This window comes from Leucoraja erinacea, chromosome 15 (assembly GCF_028641065.1).
Source record: "Leucoraja erinacea ecotype New England chromosome 15, Leri_hhj_1, whole genome shotgun sequence".
Taxonomy (NCBI): domain Eukaryota; kingdom Metazoa; phylum Chordata; class Chondrichthyes; order Rajiformes; family Rajidae; genus Leucoraja; species Leucoraja erinaceus.
Genome location: NC_073391.1, coordinates 34,932,522 through 34,950,561, shown reverse-complemented (window position 1 = coordinate 34,950,561; position 18,040 = coordinate 34,932,522). Strand labels below are relative to the sequence as shown.

At 52.3% G+C, this 18,040-nt stretch overlaps 1 protein-coding gene across 1 annotated transcript; it reads left to right on the top strand.

The window, feature by feature from the left end:
• The first annotated feature begins 3,617 nt into the window (after positions 1-3,617).
• On the top strand, positions 3,618-17,435 carry LOC129704188 (gamma-glutamyl hydrolase-like). Its single transcript, XM_055647125.1, has 11 exons — positions 3,618-3,852; positions 6,009-6,083; positions 6,707-6,738; positions 6,979-7,090; positions 8,841-8,891; positions 9,917-10,001; positions 11,615-11,753; positions 13,485-13,591; positions 14,085-14,178; positions 16,615-16,752; positions 17,013-17,435. Exons 1-11 carry the CDS (start codon positions 3,761-3,763, stop codon positions 17,132-17,134), a joined length of 1,047 nt encoding a protein of 348 aa, XP_055503100.1. The 5' UTR covers positions 3,618-3,760; the 3' UTR covers positions 17,135-17,435.
• Positions 17,436-18,040: the final 605 nt, after the last annotated feature.

The following is an 18,040-nucleotide window of genomic DNA, read 5'->3' as shown; positions in this document are numbered from 1 at the left end:
AGTTCCCTGCTATTAAAACAAATTGTTTAGTTTGGTTTACTAATGTCACGTGTACAGAGAAACAGTGAGAGGCTTGCTCTGCATATATCCAATCAGACCATATTGTACATGAGTCCAATAGATCCACTCTGGAACAGCACGCCGAGAGTGCCACCAAACACACCGCCCGCGACCACCACAAGTCATTGCTAGTTCTCCTACAGCAGCCGCCCCTTCATTCCCGTGTGCCGTGGTCACCGTGCCCCCCTTCCCGAACCGATCACGGAACTTTAGGCCATTTTCCTAGGAGAGTGAGTGCGAAGTGAGTTCATAGATCATTGTGGACCGAGGTGAGGATGATGAACTACGTTGGTGAACTACATTGGTGAACTACGTTGGTGAACTCGAACATAAACACACAGAGCAACGGGGGGTGGGGGGCTCTGGACAAAGATTCTAGAGGAGCTTCTGGAGCATAGATGTCACAGGGACTGGTTTAGTTTAGTTTAGTCTAGTTTAGTTTACTTTAGTTTACTCTCATGTGTACCTACAGTGAAAAACTTTATGTTGCATGCTATCCACTCAGCGGAAAGACTATACATGATTACAGATAGACAAAAGTGCTGGGAGAAACTCAGCGGGTGCGCAGCATCTATGGAGCTAAGGAAATAGGCAACATTTCGGCCGAAACCCTTCTTCAGACTGATGTAGGGTGGTGGGAGGAGAAGAAATGGAAAAGGAAGAGAGGGAGCCCGAGGGCTGAGGGAGAGCCTGAGGGCTGAGGGGAGGAGACAGCAAAGGCTGCCGGAAATGGGTGTATTCAATGTTTATGCCACTAGGGTGCAGACTGCCCAAGCGGAATATGAGGTGCTTTCCCCCCAATTTTCGGTGGTGCTCACTCTGGCCATGGAGGAGGCCCAGGACAGGGAGGTCGGATTCGGAATGGGAGGGGGAGTTGAAGTGCTGAGCCACCGGGAGATCAGGTTGGTTAATGCGGACCGAGCAGAGCGGAGCGGCGACGTGACCCCACCACTCACCACATCTTCCCATCTCCCCCCCCCCCCCCCCCCCCCCCCCCCCCCCCCCCTCTGCTTTCTGCAAAGACCTCTCCCTCCACAACTCCCTGGTCAATTCTTCCCTTCCCTTCCGCACCACCCCCTCCCCGGGCACTTTCCCCTGCAACCGCAAGCGGTGCTACACCTGTCGCTTTACCTCCCCCCGCAACTCCATTCAAGGACCCAAGCAGTTGTTCCAGGTGCGACAGAGGTTCGCATGCATCTCCTCCAACCTCATCTATTGCATCTGCTGCTCTATATACAAAGGATACGAAGGATACAAAGGACATTTATTATCACATACACCAAATGGTGTAGTGAAATCTGACTTGCCCATTTGATGTAGATGTCAGCTGATCTACATTGGTGAGACCAAGCGTAGGCTTGGCGATCATCGCTCAGTCGGCATTAACCAACCTGATCTCCCGGTGGCTCAGCACTTCAACTCCCCCCTCCCATTCCGAATCCGACCTCTCTGTCCTGGGCCTCCTCCATGGCCAAATACCACCAAACAGTTGGAAGGTGGTGAATCTGTGGAATTATTTGCTGCAGAAGGCTGTGGAGGCCAAGTCGGGGGATGTTTTTGTAAGGCAGAGATAGATAGATTTTTGATTGGTTCAGTTTAAGAGGTTATGAGAAGGCAGGAGAATTGGGTTCGGAGGGAGAGATAGATCAGCCATGATTGAATGGCGGAGTAGACTTGATCCTATCACATGACCTTATGAGCTAATGACCGAGATTCACACCAGCATGTTCTGGGACATATTGTTGTATTGTATTGTATTCAAATTTATTGTCATTGTCTCAATTTGAGACAACGAAATGAAATTCCCTTACAGGCAGTATCATAAAATAAAAATAAAAAAATAAATAAATAAAATACCAGCAGAGTCTGATAGTTATTCCAGCAGGGACAGCGATCTATTCCAGCAGGGACAGAGATCCATTCCAGCAGGGGCTGAGATCCGCACCAGCAAAGCGAATGGATCCTTGGCGTGTTGCTTCTGGCTGTCACCGGCGCGCTGCTGTTTCTCGGTCCGGCATGCACTGAATCACACAGCTGTGTATATTCCAGCGTAAAACGACTGATGTCACAAGCGCCAACCGCACTGAAAGTAGTTGTCCGATGACTGACGTCTGAAATGCTCCTGGGAATTGCCGGCGATCTTGTCATGTTTCCTTCTTGATCCGATGAAATCTGTGAATTTCCACCATGACATCAAGGTGTCTGGACTGCTGCGGGCACTGAACTCTTACCTGGGCCACTCTTCCCCTCGCTTCTCAAACGCATGCCTGTGCAAGCTTTAAACACTCAAACGCAATCTTACAAATGTATTGGCGTTGGAATACCTCAATACATGGTATGTTAGCTTTCATTTCATTGCAAAAGGATTTGAGTATAGGAGCAGGGAGGTTCTACTGCAGTTGTACAGGGTCTTGGTGAGACCACACCTGGAGTATTGCGTACAGTGTTGGTCTCCAAATCTGAGGAAGGACATTATTGCCATAGAAGGAGTGCAGAGACGGTTCACCAGACCGATTCCTGGGATGTCAGGACTGTCTTATGAGGAAAGACTGGATAGACTTGGTTTGTTTATACTCTCTAGAATTTAGAAGATTGAGAGGGGATCTTATAGAAACTTACAAAATTATTAAGGGGTTGGACAGGCTAGATGCAGGAAGATTGTTCCCGATGTTAGGGAAGTCCAGGACAAGGGGTCACAGCTTAAGGATAAGGGGGGAATCCTTTAAAACCGAGATGAGAAGGACTTTTTTCACGCAGAGAGTGGTGAATCTCTGGAACTCTCTGCCACAGAGGGTAGTTGAGGCCAGTTCATTGGCTATATTTAAGAGGGAGTTAGATGTGGCCCTTGTGGCTAAGGGGATCAGGGGGTATGGAGAGAAGGCAGGTACGGGATACTGAGTTGGATGATCAGCCATGATCATATTGAATGGCGGTGCAGGCTCGAAGGGCCGAATGGCCTACTCCTGCACCTAATTTCTATGTTTCTATGTTTCTAATACATTTACTCATAGAGTCATAAAGTCTTACAGCGTGGAAACACGCTCTTCGGCCCAACTTTCATGTCACATTTACACTAGTCCCACCTACCCGCGTTTGGCCCATATCCTTCTAAATCTATGGTATCCGTGTACCCGTCCAAATGTATTTTAAAGGTTGTGATAGCACCTGCCTCTATATTCTCCCCTCTCCCTTCACATTTCACGCTACTTCTCTCTTTATCTCACAGGTTTTTACATCCCTGGCATTTGCTAATCACCCCCTCACCCGTAGCCACCTATCACTTGCCAGACTTTGTCCCGCCCCCACCTCACTTTTCCAACATTCTACCCTCTCATACGATGTCTGAAAAAAGGTTCCAACTCATGGGGAAACATCATGTATCAGTGTTCTCCAGAGGTGCTGCCTGACCTGCTGAGTTACCCCAGCACTTTGTGTCTTTTTATTTGTAAACCACCACCTGCAGTTCCTTACATCTCCCACTTCCAAACGCCTCGAGTCCGGCAGTTGAGACGTGACGATTGGAAGATTGTAAATGTCAGTAAATGTAACAACAAAAGGAGGAGGGACAGAAAAAAATAAACCAGTAGAACACCTTTGTGAGTGATTCCCCGCAGCTACCAGGCGCCTGGGCGAACAATAAGGAAGAACAATCTGAAGGAGGGTCTCGACCCGAAACGTCACATATTCCTTTTCTCCAGAGATGCTGTCAGACCCCCTGAGTTACTCCAACTATTTGTGTCTACCTTGGGCGAACGCTGAACTGGGCAGGTGCTCGCCGTGGAGTTTGGAATTGTAGGTCAGATCTTATCACCAAACCCCGAGTCCCCCATTACCCTTGTACTCCTCCCTCCCCCCCTCCCCCCCCCCCCCCCCCCCCCCCCCCCCCCCCCACCACCCCACGTCCTCTCCCACCCATATCCCTCCCTCCGGCTTTGTATTTCACACCGGGTCTTCTTTCTTTATCTGACACCCATTTTGTTTCCTTTTCACATCTAGCTTTTTTTTTCTCACTTCCCCCACCCATTGCCAATCACACCCCAACCCCCCCTCCTCTCTCACCTTTCTCTAGGCTCGAGCATGATCTTATGATTTTCTGTAAAGATTAAAAAAAGCGGAACTATTTTTGAAATGTCGACACTTTCCGGAAGTGGGAGCAGTGTGTTATTTCCAGAAACGTGAGAGGCTGCGACAGATGATGACTTGTCGACTGTTTCACGGTGACGCGACGCGACCAGAAAGAATGGACTCAGCTCGTCGTTTTCCGCCTATCCAGAAATTCCGCTGACTAATTGTTTTGAAAGCTCCCTGATTTATTGTCCCCGGAATCTCCCGACGTACTTTAGTCATCCAGGTGAAAAACCCCCCCCCCCCCCCCCCCCCCCCCCCCCCCCCCCCGTCCCCTCCTCCCTCCCGGATCTACTATGATAGTCACAACATAGGTAAACAAGCCCTTCGGCTCAACTCGTCCATGCCGGCCAAGATGTCCCATCTAAGCTTGTCCCGTTTGTCTGCGGACAGGCCCATAACACTCTAAACCTTCCCTGTCCATGCACCTGTCCAATGTCTTTGGAATGTTGTTGTAGTACCTGCCTTAACCACATCCTCAGCCAGCTCGTTCCATATACCCACTATCCTCGTTGTGAAAAAGTTGTCCCTCAGCTTCATATTAAATCTTTTCCAGCCTTTCCACATAAATCTATGTCCTCTGGTTCTTGATTCCCCTACTCTGTGTAAAAGACCTTTAACTATTGCCCTCACGATTTGGTACACCTCTATAAGACCACCCCTCATCCCCCTGCGCTCCAATCAACAGTCCCAGCCTGCCCAACTTGTCCCGGAGTCCTTGCAACATCATTATGAATCTTTTTCTGTGCTCTGTTTTTACACTCAGTAATAATGTGCTAGCTCATCACGTTCGCCAACTCAGTGATAGTGTGTTAGTGTTATGATCTGGACATCAGTGTTTGAGAGGCAGCTGGGCCTGGTTATAATGGGGAAATGCTGGGAAAACAGCTGGGGAAACTTGTTCGCCAAATGCCCGGAAAATAAATGTATCTGCTGACTTGTTGAACACTTAGGGCGCTTCCAGAAGAGGGAGTGAGGGTTTTCACCGGGTGCTACGGTTTCATAGAAACATAGCAAATAGGTGCAGGAGGAAGCCATTCGGCCCTTCGAGCCAGCGCCGCCATTCATTGTGATCATGGCTGATCGTCCCCTATCAATAACCCGTGCCTGCCTTCTCCCCGTATCTCTTGATTCCACTAGCCCCTGGAGCTCTATCTAACTCCCTCTTAAATCCATCCAGTGATTTGGCCTCCACTGCCTTCCCACACTCCAACGACGTATAGGTGTCCCTAAAGGATAGAACTACCCACAGTCATACATCGTGAAGCCAGCCCCTTCACCGACCACCATGCCCCATCTACACTAGTTCCACCAGGTTGCGTTTGGCCCCTATCCTTCTAAATCTATGGTATCCGTGTACCTGTCCAAATGTTTTTTTTAAATGTTGTGATAGTACCTGCCTCTACTTCTGCCTCTGTTAGCTCGTTCCATATACCCATACACGGAATGTGTAAAGAAATTGCCGTTCGTGTTCCCATTTAATCTTTCGCTCCTCACCTTAAATCTATGGCCTCTTCTTGATTCCACGACTCTGGGTAAAATACCCAGATGCGTTCACCCTGTCTGCTCCCTCGTGAGATCAGTTTTCAAAGATCCTGCACACGAGCGATGGGCCAAACGGCCTCACTTGAAATTCGTGAATTTTTAGTTGGGCAACTTTCAATAGTTTGTAGTTGTTCTTGTGGGTTTGAACCAATCACAATATTTTGCAAGCAGGTTTCTCTCTCAGCCCGCCCTGTCACTCTGACTCCGACAGGCCGGGGTTTCACAACATGTTGCGCGTGTCACTGGGAGGGCCGTGGCTTCTGGAGATATTTAAGCAGCCCCTTTCCTGTGCCTGTACTATTCCGGTCGGTGACATCCCAGAGACTGATCGCAGCCATGAACGGACAATGCAGGTGAGAGGCTGCAGGGAGGGAGGGCGATCCAGGCCGGGCCGGGATGGTCGGTGCCAACCGCACCGGGCACCAACCCAGGGCACTGAGAGAGGAGGCGGGGGTGGAGGGGGCACTGTTCACCAGCTGTCCCGGGGGGCTCCACTGCGGGTGAAACGGCCTCGGCAATTCCTGGAAGATGGGAGTGTTTGGGGAGCAGCTGGATATGACGGAGATACCGATCGGGTATCTCCCATATCGGTGCCCAGTGCAGCGGGAATGTGTAGGCGAGGGAGAGGGTCAGGTTACGGAGAAGGTCCTGGGATGGGGAGGGAGTCGGGGCTGTGGAAGGAACTGCAGTGGGTCGAGGGTAAAGAGAGGGGCGATGGGTTTAGTTGAAATAAGATCACGCCAGGGTGAACGCCAGTGTAGTCGCTGACGATGGGCGGAATGGCCTCTGTGCCGTGACAGCAATGGCCGGACCTCTGGTGTGGTCGGGTGCTGGCGGAGAGTGTCCGCTGGCCTCGCCGGCCGAGGCTCCCCGACTACAGCGAAAAACGGAGCCCCGTAACCCCGTAACCCCGCGTCCGCCCGGCGCCGGAGATCCTCCCCAACCTCACCTCCCCGCTCTTCAATCTCCTCCACAGAGCTTCAACCCTCAACCAGCGACCCATAATAGGTGAGTGATGTTGATGCCCGTTTACTCCCGTCGTGGACCAGTGATCGCCAAACTCCCCATCTTCTATCCTACCTCATTGCGGACTTTGCACTTTTTCTTTTCCCTGCGCTTTCTCTGTAACCGTAACACTGTAACACTATATCCTTCACTCTGGTATGTTTCTCTTTGCACTACCTGCTATATTTATGTGTGACCCGAGTCAGTCCGCGGCCTTCACCCCCCCCCTGCCTCTCCCACCAGGTATCCTGGCACAGCACACGGGCGACGACCTGGCCCAGGAGGCCCGCACCTACGTGGCGAGCACCTACGTGAAGTACCTTGAGTCAGCCGGCTGCAGGGTGGCGATCATCAGGTGAGCCCGCGGCGCACCCCGTGGTGGCCTTGTATCTGACCGAGGTGATGGTTGCGGGTAAGACGTCGAAGGACATGAACGGAGGAGATGGGAACGTCGCGTCAAATGACATTTGTTTTTAGTGGGATTATGAATGGTGATTGTAGGAGTGGGGGAGTAAGTGAAGATTGAGGGCGAGGGGAGTGGGGGGGGGGGGGGGGGGGAGGAGGGGGAGGGGAAATGGGGGGGAGATGGCGAGGGGTGAGGGTGGGGGCTTGGAGTGAGGTAAGGGCCGGGAGAGGAGGGTGGAAGGTGCGAGGAGAGGAGGGGTGAGGGCCAGAGAGGAGGGATGAGGAGGGTTGAGGGGAGAGGAGGAGGAGGGAGCGGAGTGGAGGGGTGAGGACTGAGGGAAGGTGAGGAGCTTTGATGAGGCTGTGTTTGGGGTATTGTGTTGAGTTTTAGTCACCCTGTTGTTGGAAAATTGTTATTAAGCTGGAAAGAGTGCAGAGAAGATTTACATGGATGTTGCCACAGGAGTCGAGGGCCTGATCTACAGGAAGCGGTCGGGCTGGTTAGGTCGCTATTCCTTGTATAAAATTATAAGGGACAATAGATGTGGTGAATGTATCCCCCGTTAGAGTTCTATTTAAAAAGGTTGCCCTCCAGGTTCCTATTTAATCGTTTAATCTCAATTTTAGTCTCAACCGATGCCCTCTAGTTCTTGACCCCCCCCCCCCCCCCCCCCCCCCTCCCCCGCAGGATAGGGAAATCAAATAGGGAAATTCAATAAAACCTGCAGGGCAACTTTTGCACTCGGAGGGTGTTGGGTATATAGAACGAGCTGCCAGAGGACGTAGACGAGACGGATGCAAAAACAACATTTAAATGATATTTGGACAGGTACAAGGATTGAAAAGCTGTAGAAGGATGTGGGCCAAACGCGGGCAAACGAAAGGCCTGTTTCCGTGCTGCATTCATCGATATATTTTTTTAAATCAGTGAAAAGCGCTTCGCGATGTTTTTTTACATTCGTTTAGAAATACAGCGTGGAAACAGGCCCACCAAGCCCGCGCCGACCAACCATCTCCCGTTCACCGGTGGTACAAGAAATTGCTGGAGAAACTCAGCGGGTGCAGCAGCATCTATGGAGCGAAGGAAATAGGCGACGTTTCGGGCCGTCGAAAATACGTCGCCTATTTCCTTCGCTCCATAGATGCTGCTGCACCCGCTGAGTTTCTCCAGCAATTTCGTGTACCATCGATCTTCCAGCATCTGCAGTTCCTTCTTGAACACTCCCGTTCACCGGTGCTCGTTATTCCCACTTTCATATCGTACACACTAGGCCTAGGGTCAACTTACTGAAGCCAATTAACCTGCAAACCTGCATGCCTTTGGAGTGTGGGAGAAACCCCACGTGGTCGCAGGGGGGACGTTACAGACTGCACAGACCGCACCCGTAGTCAGGATTGAACCCGGGTCTCTGGCGCCACGAGGCAGCAACTCTACCGCTGCGCCACTGTCTAGCAGAATCCGGAACGATCGGGAACATGAGGGATTGCAGATGGAGACTGCGTTTAGGATTGATATTGGGATGGGGGGTTGTGGCCTTGGTTGGGCGAGTTGAATGGGTAGTTGGGGTGGTGAATGACTTGAGAATTGGGATAAGAAGGGGATGTAGGCTGCGATGAATTAGGAATTGGGTTAGGTTGGGCGAGTGCGGGTTGTGACGATAGATTTTGATTTGGTGACTAAAAGCCATTGTTCTCTGCAGATTGTACCTCGACGAGTCTGAATATGAGAAGCTATTTAACTCAATAAACGGGTAGGAGTTTGATCATCAGATTTTTTTCTCTCGTTATATTTTAGCCACTCGGGGAACACATGCTCCCCCTCTCTCATCCCGAGTGGCGCCGGTTGTCTCTGCGTCCCTCGCTGCCTACTTCCACTCGAGTACCGGACTCTTCGTTGCCACTCTCGCGTCTGACTGCAACCGGCACAGAAAGGCACACAGCGCCTCACGCTGTCCGGTTGGAGGAAGCTGCATGCGCAGAACGTTACCACACAGACCTGCCTGTGTCAATAGTCAAATGTGTTTTATTGTCGTTTGGCTAGAAACTGAACAATGTAATTCTTACTTGAAGCAATACTACAGACATGTACTCTGTGAAACCCCTAATAAACAACAATGTGGATATACACACACACACAGCGCGCGCGCGCGCGCGCGCACACACACACACACACACACACAATTGCCCTGCTCATTTCCTTCTGCTCCGGACTCCCACCCCCCCTCCCCCCCCCCCTCCCCTCTCCCTCCTCCTCCGCCTTTACGTTTCACCCCTCCTCTTCTCTCCTTATCTGACACCCTTTTGTCTCTTTTTCACCTTCAGTCTTCGTCACCTGCTACACAATCAGCCTCCTCACCTGTTTCTATCTATCACTCGATGGGCTTTGTCCCACCCAGCCTCTCTTTTCCAGCTTTCTACCCCCCCCCCCCCCCCCCCCCCCCCGCCCCCTACTCCATCAGTCTGCAGAAGGGTCCCAATCCCAAACGTCGTCAGTCTATTCCCACCACAGCTATTGCTGGCCCGCTGAGTTTTTCCAGCACTGTGTGTTCTGTTATGTTGGACAGGTTTCCTCCGTCGGCCAGCCCCTACCACCCCCTGGTTCTCGGTCAGCGGCCGGTCACATCCGGCAGGTACCCCTCGATGCAACGTTGTTGCTGCCGCGTTCATTGTGCTCAGGCAATGGAGCCGTGCGCCGCGCCGTCGCTGCCGCGATAGTCCGATATATCCTCGGGTCTGTACGCCGTGCCATTTACCGACCGTCACCTCTCTCCCCCAGTATCCTGCTCCCTGGCGGGGCTGTGGACCTCGAGACCTCGGAGTTCGCCCGGGTGGCCGGAATCATCTACAGGCTGGCGATCCAGGTCAGTTAGAGCTTGCCTTGTGTGTGTCAAGAGTCAAGAGTGTTTTATCGCCATATGTCCCGGTTGCCTGGGACAATGCAATTCTCACTTGCTGCCGCACGACAGAAGATGTGAATATGTAAACATTGTACATGACGGGGAAATATAGAAGATTTAAAAAAATACAATTTTTTTCCAATGTAGCTGAGTGTGTGTGTGTGTGTGTGTGTGGGGGGGGGGGGGGGGGGAGAGGGGGGGGGAGGGGTGGAAGAGGGGCGCAGGAGGGGCGCAGGGACTGACCGTGAGGTTACCCCCGGGGTGTCCAGTGTCGGTTCGGTGACCGACAGCTGATGGCTGACTCAGACCGCTGTCCTTCATTCACGCTCCCGAGCTAAGGACAGTCGGGACACTGACTTATTTACTGGAAATTGTGAAGCTGTGTTTTTTTTAATTAATTCATACAACACGGATACAGGCCCTTCGGCCAGCTCGCCCATGCCGACCGACACCCATTTAAACTAGACCCACTTACCCACGTTTGTCCCCATATCTAACCATCTCCAGAGCCAGCACATCCTTCCTTAGATATGGGTCCAAAAACTGCTCACAACACTCCAAAATGCGGTCTGATCAGTGCCCTGTAAAACCTCAGCATTACATCGCTGTTTGTTTGTATTCAAGTCCTCTGACAATAAATGCCAACATTGCATTCGCCTTCCTTACTACTGATTGGAATTTCAAAATTAACTTTTGTGAATCATGCACTAGCACTCCTAAGTCCTTTTGCACCTCATATTTCCGAATCCTTTCCCCTTTTAGTAAATAGTCTCCGTCTTCATTCCTACTACCAAAATGCCTGACTCCACACTTTGCTACACTGTATTCCATCTGCCACGTCTCCCAACCTGTCCAAGTCTCTCTGCAGAGTCCGTTTCCTCAACACTACCTGTCCCTCCGCCGACTTTGGTATCACACAAACCTGGCCACAAATTCATAATTTCCTTTATCGAAATACTTAGACTTTACTTTAGGGATACGGCGCGGAAACTGGCCCTTCGGCCCACCGAGTCCGTGTCGAACCACCGAGTCCGTGTCGACCAGCGATCCCAATACTCTACACTATCCTAAACACTAGGGACAAATTACAAGCCAATTAATCTACAAACCTGTAAGTCTTAGGAATGTGGGAGGAAACCGGAGCACCCGGGGAAAACCCACGCGGTCACGGGATGAACGTACAAAGTCCATATACAGACAGCACAAGTAGTCAGGGTCTCTGGCGCTGCCTGGGTCTAAGACAACCTTAGAACCTGGGTCTAAGGCGACAACTCTACTGCAGCACCACTGTGTCATAGAGAGACAACGTGAAGAGTAGCAGTCCTAGCACCGCTGGTTATTGGGCTGGACTCCTTCCCCCACGCAATCTGCCTGAAGAAGGGTCCCGACGCGAAACACCATCCGTCCATTCTCTCCAGATGCTGCCTGACCCGCGGAGTTCCTCCAGCGCTCTGCCTTTCTGTTGCTGATGTTAATGCTGTAACTGGCCGGGAGACTGCGCCCTGCCCCGGGCCCGGGAGACTGCGTGACCCCTTCGTGCAATGTTGACCCCCTCCTTTCTTTCTTTCTCTCCACAGGCCGGTGACCGGGGCGACTATTTCCCGGTGTGGGGCACGTGTCTGGGCCACCAGCTGCTGACGGCGCTCACCGCCGGTCAAAACCTGCTCCGCCGCACGGACAGCGGCAACGTGGCGCTGCCGCTCCACTTCACCCCCGGTACGGGGCGGGGTGGGACTGGATGGGGCGTGGGGTACGGAGTGGGTGGGTCGGTGGACGGGGGAAGAGGAGGCGTGGGGCACGGACTGCCCGGGGGAGAGGGGGGTCAAGGCGAGGGAGAGGGGCCGTGGGATACAGAGCGGGAGATACACGGTAGAGGCGTGGATGAAGCGGGTTGGGAGGGGGGGGGGGGGGGGGCCCGGGGAGGGGGGATACGAATTGCAAGGCCACGAGGTGCACTGTCCGGGCCGGCAGCGAATCAGGAACTGACCATTCAGCCCCTCCAGTTAGTCCTGGTTAGACCGATTCTCCAACGATCCAGCCTCCTGCCCGATTCCCAGAAACTCCGGCTCCCTCCCCCGGCACCTGTTTACCTCAGACGTGAATGAACAGAGTGGCTGAAGATAGACAAAATTGTTGGAGAAACTCAGCGGGTGCGACAGCATCCATGGAGCGAAGGAAATAGGCAACGTTTCTGGCCGAAACCCTTCTTCAGACTGATGCAGGGCAAAGATCTTATATCTTCGCTATCAGATATTTGATGCAGGGTGGGGGAGAGAAGAAAGGAAGAGGAGGAGGTTGAGCTAGGAAGGGGAGGAGACAGCAAGAGCTACCGGAAATTGGAGAAGTCAAGAAGTTCAGGCCAAAGATCTTCTAGCGGAGCTCTGCTCTAAGATCTTTGGTTCAGGCCTCCGGGACGCAGACTGCCCAGGCGGAATATGAAGTGCTGCTCCCCCAATTTCCGGTGGTGCTCACTATGGCAATGGAGGAGGCACGGGACAGAAAGGTCGGATTCGGGATGGGAGGGGGATTTGAAGTGCTGAGCCACAGGGTGATCGTGGCTGAAGATCCCACACCGTCTGGGCAAACTCACTCTGACCTCAGTGCCAGGTGCCCAGGGCTCCTTCACCAAAGACACGAGCATTTAACATAGTATTGTCTCCCTCGGAATGATAGAACAAAGGACAATACTGCACAAGAATAGGCCATTCGGCCCACAATGTCCGTGCTAAACAGGATGGGAAGACAAATTGTTATCTCCCTGCACCGGATCCATTTCCGTCTATTCTCTGCACATCATGCACCAATCCACAAGACTCCCAAACACGTCTCCACCACCACCCGTCGCAGTACGTTCCAGGCCCTCCACTGTTATAAAAAGTTGCCCTGCAAATCTCCTTTAAAGTTGCAATCAAGCTTTGATTTCGGTTTGGATTTATTTGGTTTATGTTACGTCGAAGGTTTCTGGGAGAAGGCAGGAGAATGGGGTTGTGAGGGAAAAATACATCAGCCACGATTGAATGGCGGAGTAGACTCAATAGGCCAACTCCCCGGACTGACTCCGGACACTGACCCCGACACTGACCCCGACCCTGACCCTCGACACTGACCACAACACTGTTCCTCGACCCCGACACTGACCCCCGACCGTGACCCCGACACTGACCCCCGACACTGACCCTGACCCCTACATCTACCCCTCCCCCGACACCGACTCTGACCCCGACACCGACTGTAACCCCGACACGAACCCGACACTGACCCTGACCCTGACCCCTACACTGATCCTGACCCCGACACTGACCCCTACCCCGATTGTGAATCCGACACTGACCCGACTGTGACCCTGACACCGACAGCGAACCTGACCCCGACACTGACCCCTGACCCAGACACTGACCTCAACCCTGACTCCGCCACTGACACTGACCCTGACCCGCACCTTCTCAGAAACAAAAAGCTGCCGAATGTTCCGTGACTTCCCCCCAGAGCTGATGAGAGTTTTAGCGGAAAACCCCCTGCCCGGTCACTTCCACAAGTACAGCCTCACCCTGGAGGTAAGATGGGGCGGCGAGCAGCGGAGTGGTGGGAGAGGGATCTGTGTTCGGGGCGGTGTGTGGGTCCAGTGAATTGCACATTGTAGGCAGGTGGGTGGTGGTGGGGGGGGGGGGGGGGGGGGGGTGGTGGTGGTATGGAGGGGCGGTGGGAGGGGACTGGATGGGAGGGGAATAGATTGGAGGGGACTGGGTGGGAGGATGAGGGTGGGGGGGAGAGGGTTGTGTGGGGGGGGGATGGTACAGTGGGTGGTGGTTTGGGGGGGCAGGTGCGGTGGGGGGATGGTATGGAGGGGCAGTTGGTGGGGACTGGGTGGGAGAGGGGTGGTGGGGGGGTGGGTGGGGAGGGGGTACGGTGGGTGGGTGGTGGTTTGGCGACAGGGTGTGGTGGGGGGATGGGGTTAGGGTGGAAGAGGGTAGTGTGCAGGGGACGTTGGTTTGGGGGATGGGAATCTGGGCTCCGTCCCCCAGTGACTGATCGCGACCTTGGCTTTAGGCCTTTGAGGCGAACGAGAAGCTGCGCTCCTTCTACAGACTCATCTCCACCAACACCGACCCACAAGGAATCACCTTCGTCTCCACCATGGAAGGTAGGGAGAGTCTGGGGGTGGTCATGGGCTGGGGGTCTGACACCACAGGGCAATCCGGACATTAGAGACATGCGGTTCTGAATAATGTACATGCTTGTGTACCGCAAGGCTCGGTGCTGGGACCGCAGCTATTTACAATATACATCAATGATTTAGAAGAAGAGATTCAAAGTAACATTAGCAAATTCACAGATGACACAAAGCTGGGTGGCAGTGTGAACTGTTAGGAGGATGCTACGTGAATGCAGGGTCACTTGGACAGGTTGGGGGAGTGGGCAGATGCATGGCAGATGTAGTTTAATGTGGATTAATGTGAGGTTATCCACCTTCGTAGCAAAAATAGGAAGGCAGATTACTATCTAAATGGTGTCATGTTGGGAAAAGGGGAAGTATAACGTGATCTCAGGGTCCTTGTTCATCAGTCAATGAAAGTCAGCATGCATGTACAGTAAGCAATGAAGAAAGCGAATGGAATGTTGGCCTTTATAACAAGGGGAGTTGAGTATAGGAGCAAAGCAGTCCTTCTGCAGTTGTACAGGGCCCTAGTGAGACCACACCTGGAGTATCGTGTGGCGTTTTGGTCCCCTAATTTGACGAAGGACATTTTTGCTATTGAGGGAGTGCAGTGCAGGTTTACAAGGTTAATTCCTGGGATGGCGGGTCTGCCATATGCTGAGAGAATGGAGCAGCTAGGCTTGTACACTCCGGAGTTTAGAAGGATGAGAAGGAATCTTATTGAAACATATAAGATTAGTAAGGGTTTGGACACGCTAGAGACAGAAAACATATTCCCGATGTTGGGGGAGTCCAGAACCATGGCCCACAGTTTAAGAATAAGGGGTAAGCCATTTTAAAACGGAGATGAGGAAACACTTTTTCTCACAGAGAGTGGTGAGTCTGAGGAATTCTCTGCCTCAGAGGGTGGTGGAGGCTGGTTCTCTGGATGCTTTCAAGAGAGAGCTAGATGGGGCTCTTAAAGAAATGGAGTCAGGGGATATGGGGAGAAGGCAGGAACGGGGTACTGATTTGGGATGATCAGCCATGATCACATTGAATGGCGGGGCTGGCTCGAAGGGCAGAATGGCCTACTCCTGCACCTATTGTCAGTTGTCTATTGTTTATTGTGTGGGTATCCCGACATCTGGGACGGAGAGCCACTCACACCCTAACACACACACACACACCCTAACACACACACCCTAACACACACACACACACATCATCACATACCCTGACAAACACACACTCACAGTTGCATGCACCCTGACTCACACCCTGCCACACACGCGCATCCTCACACAGAGACATGACTTGAAACACACACATGCTCTGACACACACACACACACCCTCACACAAAGATGTGTCCTGACACACATACCCTGACACACACATCCAGACACACACGTCACCCATTCCTTCTCTCCAAAGATGCTGCCTGACTCGCTGAGTTACTCCAGCATTTTGCTTCCACACACTTTCACACACATACCTTCACACACCATAGGTGGTCCGCCAAACAATGACAGCTCAGCAATCCCAGGCGTAATCAGGCATTCACAGAATTGTTTGGGGTAATCAGAATGGAATGCTGTTCTGCCAATCTAGCTGATTACTCTATTTTTGCTACTATGAACCTTTGACCCTTACAATGCACAACCCACATATACCGTGACACACACCCTCATACACACACTCACACACACACACACAGGCATATGTACACACCCACACACACTGTGACACACACACCCTCACACACACACACACTTACACATTGACACTCACACACATACTATCACAGACACACACATGCATATGCACACACCCTCACGCAGACATACCTTGCACACACACATCCTGACTCATGCATACCTTGCATACCTTACACACACATACCGTCACACACACACACACACACCCTGACACACACACCCTGTCACACACATACCCTGACACACCTACACACTCTCACCCTATCCACAGTCACAGACCCACACACACACACACCCTGACACACATACGTGCACATACAAACACACACTTACACACACACACACACACACACACACACAGACACACACACACACACACACGCACACACACACACCCAAACACACACACACACACACACACACACACACACACACACACACACACACACACACACACACACACACACACACACCTTTGCACAGCCACACACACACACACACACACACACACACACACACACACACACACACACACCTTTGCACATAGTAGCGGGCGTGAATGTAGTACACCTCCCTGTCCTGGAGGGGGGAGAGAGGGGGGGGACACACACACACACACAGAGAGAGAGAGACGGACACACACACACACACACACGCCCTGCCCACGTCACTGACATTGTCTCCGGCTGCTTTATACTGAGCTACATTGGTTCCTCCTGCAGCTCTCCAGTATCCGATTTACGGCACCCAGTGGCATCCGGAAGCGAACCGCTTTATCTGGAAGGAAAGCTTGGATGCTCCACACTGTCCCCTGGGAGTCAGGATGTCCTACCTACTGGCTGACTTCTTCATAAATGAAGGTACGTCTGTGGAAACTCCCATGGCCGTAAAGTGCTGCAGAGATGGGGGGGGGGGGAGAAACGACCCCATCTCTCTCCCCCCCTTCCTCCCCCCCCCCCCCGTAACCTCCTCTCCCATCCCAGTCCCACAATTCCTTTTTTGTTTTATCCCCAGGTGGTCACCGAGGCTGCGACAACTCGGGGAAGGCCTCTGCCACGTGTCTGGCTAGTAATTACATTTAAATATTTTAAACTGTATTTATTTTTTTCTTTCCCAACAGCCAGGAGAAATCTTCACCGGTTTGCCAGTAAAGAGGAAGAAGAGTCGGCATTGATCGATCAGCACACGCCGCGCTTCCTCGGTGACCGGAGCTCGTACCGTAGCGTCTACCTCTTTGACTGATCCGCGGTGGGACTGGCCGGAGGTTTCTCAGCCTGCTGACCACTGGGAAGAGGGGAGACCTGCGTCCCGTCCCCGACTATCTTCCAAACGCTGCCTCCTCCGCGTGTTGGTGGGGACTGGGAGGAGTCAGCCTTCCAGCACCATGTACAATCCCCCCCCCCTCATTCCCCTCACTCCTTTCCACTCGACACTTTAATTTCATGTTTCATGTAGTTTGTGTTTTATGACTGTTGTCAGATCAATTTCTCTCCTGGGATAAATAAAGTTCCATTGTATCGTATCGTATCGTATCATAGCCTCTGTGAAATGACCCCTGTCCTCTCCCTGCCCCGAGGTCAAATCATTGACCCGAAGCATCGAGTGTTGACGGGATCCACCACAGTCACGTCCCACTCATCCTGCCAGAAGTTGCCGTGCCCTGTGCGAGAAGGTGGCTTGTCTCGGGCTCAGAGTCACAGTGGCACAGTGGTCAAGCTGTTGCCTCACAGTGTCAGAGATCCAGGTTTGATCCTGATGACGGGTGCTCTCTGTATGGAGCTTGAACCGTCTCCCTGTGGCCGCGGGTGCACCGGTTTCCTCCTACACTCCAAAGATGTACAGGTTTGTAGTTTGTCTAGAAAGGAACTGCAGATGCTGGTATATTGCGGAGATAGACATAAAGTGATGGTGTAACCCGACCAGTCAAGCAGCATCTCTGGATAAAAAGAATGGGTGACGTTTTGGGTTAATTGGCTTATGCAAATTGTAAATTGTTCCCAGTGTGTGTTCATAAAAATATATTGTCGTCAAACATAGAAACATAGAAATTAGGTGCAGGAGTAGGCCATTCGGCCCTTCGAGCCTGCACCGCCATTCAATATGATCATGGCTGATCATCCAACTCAGCATCCCGTACCTGCATTCTCT

Bases quoted from the DNA above. Each gene is read 5' to 3' on its own strand.
- LOC129704188 (XM_055647125.1), top strand. From the start codon at position 3,761: ATGCTGTCAGACCCCCTGAGTTACTCCAACTATTTGTGTCTACCTTGG. The intron at 3,853-6,008 runs GTAGGTCAGATC...ATATTTAAGCAG, and splicing joins TCGCCGTGGAGTTTGGAATT to CCCCTTTCCTGTGCCTGTAC. The intron at 6,084-6,706 runs GTGAGAGGCTGC...TCTCCTCCACAG, and splicing joins GCCATGAACGGACAATGCAG to AGCTTCAACCCTCAACCAGC.